The sequence below is a fragment of the Gastrolobium bilobum genome, unplaced genomic scaffold (assembly GCF_033153095.1).
Source record: "Gastrolobium bilobum isolate Gb01-03AN ecotype WA unplaced genomic scaffold, APGP_CSIRO_Gbil_v1 utg647, whole genome shotgun sequence".
Classification (NCBI taxonomy): domain Eukaryota; kingdom Viridiplantae; phylum Streptophyta; class Magnoliopsida; order Fabales; family Fabaceae; genus Gastrolobium; species Gastrolobium bilobum.
In genome coordinates this window covers 225,189-230,935 of record NW_026899122.1, presented here as the reverse complement: position 1 = coordinate 230,935, position 5,747 = coordinate 225,189, and the positions used below count along the sequence as shown (strand labels likewise).

General features: G+C 37.3%; 1 protein-coding gene across 1 annotated transcript; it reads left to right on the top strand.

The window, feature by feature from the left end:
- The first annotated feature begins 2,311 nt into the window (after nucleotides 1-2,311).
- Nucleotides 2,312-4,014, top strand: LOC133287419 (flotillin-like protein 6). Its single transcript, XM_061485030.1, has 2 exons — nucleotides 2,312-3,238; nucleotides 3,508-4,014. The coding sequence occupies exons 1-2, from the start codon at nucleotides 2,312-2,314 to the stop codon at nucleotides 4,012-4,014; spliced, it is 1,434 nt and encodes a 477-aa protein (XP_061341014.1).
- The last annotated feature ends 1,733 nt before the right edge of the window (nucleotides 4,015-5,747 follow it).

Sequence of the window (5,747 nt, the reverse complement as noted above, 5' to 3'; positions counted from 1 at the left end):
TCACAATATCCTTCCCCTTTTTTGTCTACTTTTCAAATCATATATCATTCTTCATATCTTATTTATTTACTATATTTCCTTATTTAAATAAATTTCAAATTTATTTGAGATTATTAAAAAACAAATTCTTTTTTATTATATTTGTGTCTACCTTTAACTCGATTTTTAAATCCTAATTTTATTTTCAATATTATATATTTAGATAAACATCAAATTTATTTAAAATTGATTAAAATATAAAAAAAATTAATTATATTTAAATTTAATTTTATCCAAATTTTAAATTCCACTTCTTTACTTTTTACTATGTTAACGTTATCAATTCACAGCTTGAATTGGATCAGATAACCTTCTCTCTCTATAGATATATACAATTTCCTTTTCTTTGTTGCTCTTTCTTTGGCCTTTTAGAATCTAAGCCTTGTTTTTATCTAAAAAAAAGGTAATATTATAGAAAGTCAAAGAAATAGCAACATAAAAGAAATTAAGAGAAATAAAAAAAATCATTTAATTATACTAACACTAATACGACACCCGTGGACCTAACATCAGCCCCAGAAAAGATACTAAAGGTCTGAAATTCCATTAGCCGTAAACTCAATATATAAATAGTAAAGTTTACATGTATGACACTTACACTTACACCACCCCTTTCGCCCATATTGTTATTCTGATTAGGGACGACGACCATTTAGTTATCTTTTTGGCAAAAATTTATTGGATTGGCAAAATTTTTTGCCAAAATAACACGTCATCAAACTCACCGCATTGTGCAGCGAGGTTACATGGCACTATGTCAGCAAATTTAAGGCCACATAATCTTGCTGCACTATGTAGCGAGATTACTAGACATGGTCTAATTCGCTACATTGTGTAGCGTTCAATGTAACACAGTAACAATTTGACACATGAATTAAGAGATGAATAAATGTTGATTTATTTTTTTGTTTTCTTTTTGAAAAATATAATAAACAATAAAGATGATGGAGTGTCCATGAAAAAACGATAAATACGAATTGATGTCCAATAAATGCTGATTTATTTTTTGTTTTCTTTTTGGAAAATATAATACACAATAAAGACGGTAGAGTGCCCCTGGAAAAACGATAAAGACGAATTATTGTCCAATAAATGCTGATTTATTTTTTATTTTATTTTTGAAAAATATAATACACAATAAAGACGATGGAGTGTCATGGGAAAACGATAAAGACGAATTAATGTCCAATAAGTGTTGATTTGTTTTTTTGTTTTATTTTGGAAAATATAATACACAATAAAGACGATGGAGTGCCGATGAAAGAATGATAAAGGCGATTTAATGACCAATAAATGCTGATTTATTTTTTGTTTTCTGAAATGTCGAGATGGAGTATTCATGGAAAAATGATAAAGACGATTTAATATCCAATAAATGCTGATTTATTTTTTGTTTTCTGGAATGTCGAGATGGAGTATTCATGGGAAAATGATAAAGACGATTTAATTTTCAATAATTGCTGATTTGCTTTTTGTTTTCCTTTTGAAAAAATATCATACAAAATAAAGATGGTGGAGTGTCTAAATGGAGTATCCATGAAAAAATGATAAAGACGATTTAACATCCAATAAATACTTATATTTTTATTGGTCCTCTTAATCCACATGTCAAATTGTTAATGGCGCCACATAAAACGCTGCACAATGCAGCGAATTAGACCCTGCCACGTAATCTCGCTACATAGTACAGTGAGATTACGTGGATTTAAACTTGCTGACGTGGTATCACGTAATCTCACTACACAGTGCAGCGATTTTGGTGACGTGGCATTTTGGCAAATTTCTTTCCTAGTGTGGCAATCCGGTATTGCTAAAAAGATGGCAAAAAGGTCGTTGTCCCATTCTGATTAAGTGATCTAGTACTTAAAGATATCTAAGTCATAGATATCTTATCGACTCAAGGTCAACTCATAGCTGACTCGTTGCTAACTCATGGCTGACTCATTGTAGACTCATTACCGACTCATGGCTGACCCATTGCTGACTCATTACATTTTTATTTTCTTAGCAATTTGGGCTTGGACCCATAAATAATTAGTATTTTGGGTTTTTTGAAATCTATTTATATTTATTTGTAAAGTGAGTGACTTGTGCCGGTTACAGAAGAAGCTCAACATAGGCTAGGTCAGGTGAACATCGGAAATCATTGTGCTGATTTTCTCTTCACTTTCTCTTTTCCGTTTTTTTGATTTGTGTGTCGATTTCCCCGGATCCAAGATCAACTCAACTCAACAGGTAACATCATCATTCCTGCAAAACCAAGACCAGAATAATGTATAGGGTAGCAAAGGCATCCCAATACCTGGTTGTCACTGGGGCTGGAATCCAAGACCTAAAGCTCGTAAAGAAAGGATGGGTTTTGCCAGGTCAGGCATGCACCGTCTTGGACCTTTCTCCGGTTAACTACACCTTCGAAGTCCAAGCCATGAGCGCAGAGAAGCTCCCTTTCCTGCTCCCTGCTGTCTTCACCATTGGTCCCAGAGTGGACGACGAACAGAGCCTTCTCAGATTCGCTAGGCTCCTCTCAGCTCATGACAATCGCTCTCGCCATGTCGAAGAGCTTGTCCAAGGTATCATAGAGGGAGAGACACGTGTCCTCGCTGCATCCATGACCATGGAAGAGATTTTCAAAGGCACCAAACAGTTTAAACAGGAAGTGTTCGAGAAAGTGCAGCTGGAGCTTAACCTGTTTGGGCTTTTGATTTACAACGCCAATGTGAAGCAACTAGTGGATGTGCGCGGACATGAGTATTTCTCTTATTTGGGTCAGAAGACGCAGATGGAAGCTGCAAACCAAGCCAGGATAGACGTTGCTGAGGCCAAGAAAAAGGGAGAAATAGGAGCCAAGCTGAGAGAAGGTCTAACGCTTCAGAATGCTGCGAAAGTTGATGCAGAGACTAAGATCATATCGACGCAGAGGCAAGGAGAGAGTCAGAATGAGGGAATAAAGGTGAGGACTGATGTGAAGGTCTTTGAGAATGAGAAAGAAGCAGAGGTTGCCGAGGCCAATTCTGAGCTTGCTAAGAAAAAAGCAATGTGGGAAAAGGGCGCGGCGGTGGCGGAGGTGGAAGCCACCAAGGCTGTGGCACTTAGGGAAGCACAGTTGCAGGGAGAAGTTGAGAGGATGAATGCTCTGACAAGAACGGAGAAGCTTAAGGCTGAGTTCCTCACCAAAGCAAGCGTTGACTACGAAACCAAGGTTAGTTTTCATTATCATAAAAGTTTTCTAAGAGAAGAATATATCCATCACTTTTTTTTCAACCTTGTTGATTGGTATCTATTTTTGTTTCTTATAAATTTATATATTTTTTAAAATGTGACTTAAATTTAAGAAAACTCTCATGCTATGGGATAATTACTAGTAAAAACTATAAAGCAGAGTAGGCTAGCTAACTTGTATGTGCTTAAGAATATGATATGATGTTGGGAATAGTGCCCATTGACTTGGTATGGTGGTACCATTAATAGGTACAAGAAGCCAACTGGGAGCTGTACAAGAAACAAAAAGCAGCTGAAGCAATTCTGTTTAAGAAGGAGAAAGAGGCTGAAGCGCAAAAAGCAGTAGCAGGGGCAGCATTTTTCACACGCCAACAAGCAGCTGAAGCAGAGCTATACGCAAAGAAAAAGGAGGCTGAAGGGCTTGTGGCAATTGGTCAAGCCCAAGGAGCATATTTAAAGACACTTCTCGATGCATTGGGAGGCAACTACGCAGCTCTGAGGGACTACTTGATGATAAATGGTGGAATGTTTCAAGAGATTGCCAAGATTAATGCTGAGGCAATACATGGACTTCAGCCTAAGATTAGTATTTGGACAAATGGTAACGGTGGAGAAGCAAGTGATGGTGGTGCAATGGGTATGAAGGAGGTTGCTGGTGTTTACAAGATGTTGCCACCTCTGTTTAAGACTGTCCATGAGCAAACGGGTATGCTGCCACCTTCTTGGATGGGAACTTTGCCTGACAAAAGTTCTTAGCCTCTTCGCTTACCAATCACAGCCTCTTCTTCTTCTTCTTCTTCTTATTATTATTATTATTATTATGTCGGTTTGATATGTCTTTAGTTAAGAAATAAAGAAGGGTACGGATGCGTTTATGACATCGAATTACGTTTGGAATATTACTTTTCAGTGGTCTTTTTCATTAAATGTGAGCCAACGCACACTCTTAATAAGAGAACTTAAAAGGCATTCAACAATTTCTCTTCTATATTATTCTTTTATTTATTTATTTGTTTGTTTTCTGTTTTGTAAATGCTTTGTTCATGGGCTGCATGGGCTGTTCCGGAGTTTGGTGGTTGAAGAAATACGGATATTTTACAAAGATAGGTAACTTTGAGCAACTTAGACCCCTTTCTACTCGGTGATGCTTAATTGAGTGTGTGGCCGAACTTTTGTAGTTCAATGAAGAGAGTTATGTATGTAATATTAACAATTGAGCTTGTCTGTTGGAAAAATTAGCCGGAAATTGACACTATAGAGATTTCGTGACTATATTTATTTCGAAATTAGTAAGGAAATTGTTCTGGATGGCCCAAACGCTAAAGCGGCCCAGCTGTTCAGGCCCAATCCTTAGCTCCAACTCGCGTCAGTCCTAAGGGCTGACGTGGACCCGCACATCCTCCAACCCTGCAGCACGTCCAAGGGATACACCGAAATGTCTCATCTTGGGACGCTAACCATCAAAGGCAATCGCCACAGGCACCACAAAGGGAAACTGCCATTTTGCCCAGTGCTGACAGCGCCAGATGCAGAAGGCGCAGTGCTGCCACAATGGCAGCGCCAACCACGCCCAACACTCCCATCATGAGAGTATATCCCAAGGAGAGTTGACCCCCTCCTCACCAACCCACATCATCTTCCTTACAAATAGCCCTCATGGGCACAACTTAAGATCTATTAATCTATCTTATGTATCGTTATTATGCCCATTTCTATTAAGTCACATATTTAACCATCATTCCTCCATTGTTATTAACTTGTTATACTTGGAATCATACCATCTAGCTTGGTCTTTACCTAAACTAGTGGTATCATCCATATACTGACAACTCCCTCCAAAGAAAATATAGTAGGCCTATAGATTCCAACGGTACAGAAATAAAGTAAGAGTTTAATAATTTAATGATGCAGTAGAATCGTGTGAAAAAAAAACTGCTGTTACTCTGGTATTAGAATACTCCAAAGTAGTATTCGAACTACATATCATGTGCCCTTCCCTATTTATTTCCGTTCTCTCAGCAGTATTCGCTTTTAAATCCCCAAACCAATGTGCATTCGTTGTTGACATGTCAGTTTCTTCACTGTTTACTATCTTCTCATTTCGTTCTCCATTCTAAGTGACCGTTAGCCAAATATGAAACAAAACAATCAAAAACAACTTAGCCAAAACTTAAATTACATTATCTTAAAAAGGGCGATATTTACTCCCATTTTTAGAAGGAGGATCCACTTACCACCACTAAGGTATACCACCTTTACAATCAATTTAATCACTGTTGGATTAAAATTAAATCCAATGGTTCACGATTAATTCTTATAATCCTAATTTTGTATCTTTCATTCTCTCACATCTTCTCTCATCCTCTCCCAACTCTCTCTAGGTCTTCTCGTGTTTGATCATCTCCCAAATCTCGTATTTGAATCATAATTGATCTTAATCTGAACCATCGTGGACATGTGAACTCGTATAGACTTGTATCAATTACATA

Excerpts from the sequence above, each read along its gene's own strand:
- LOC133287419 (XM_061485030.1), top strand. The coding sequence starts at position 2,312 with ATGTATAGGGTAGCAAAGGCATCCCAATACCTGGTTGTCACTGGGGCT. Across the intron at positions 3,239-3,507 it reads GCGTTGACTACGAAACCAAG|GTACAAGAAGCCAACTGGGA; the intron begins GTTAGTTTTCAT and ends TACCATTAATAG.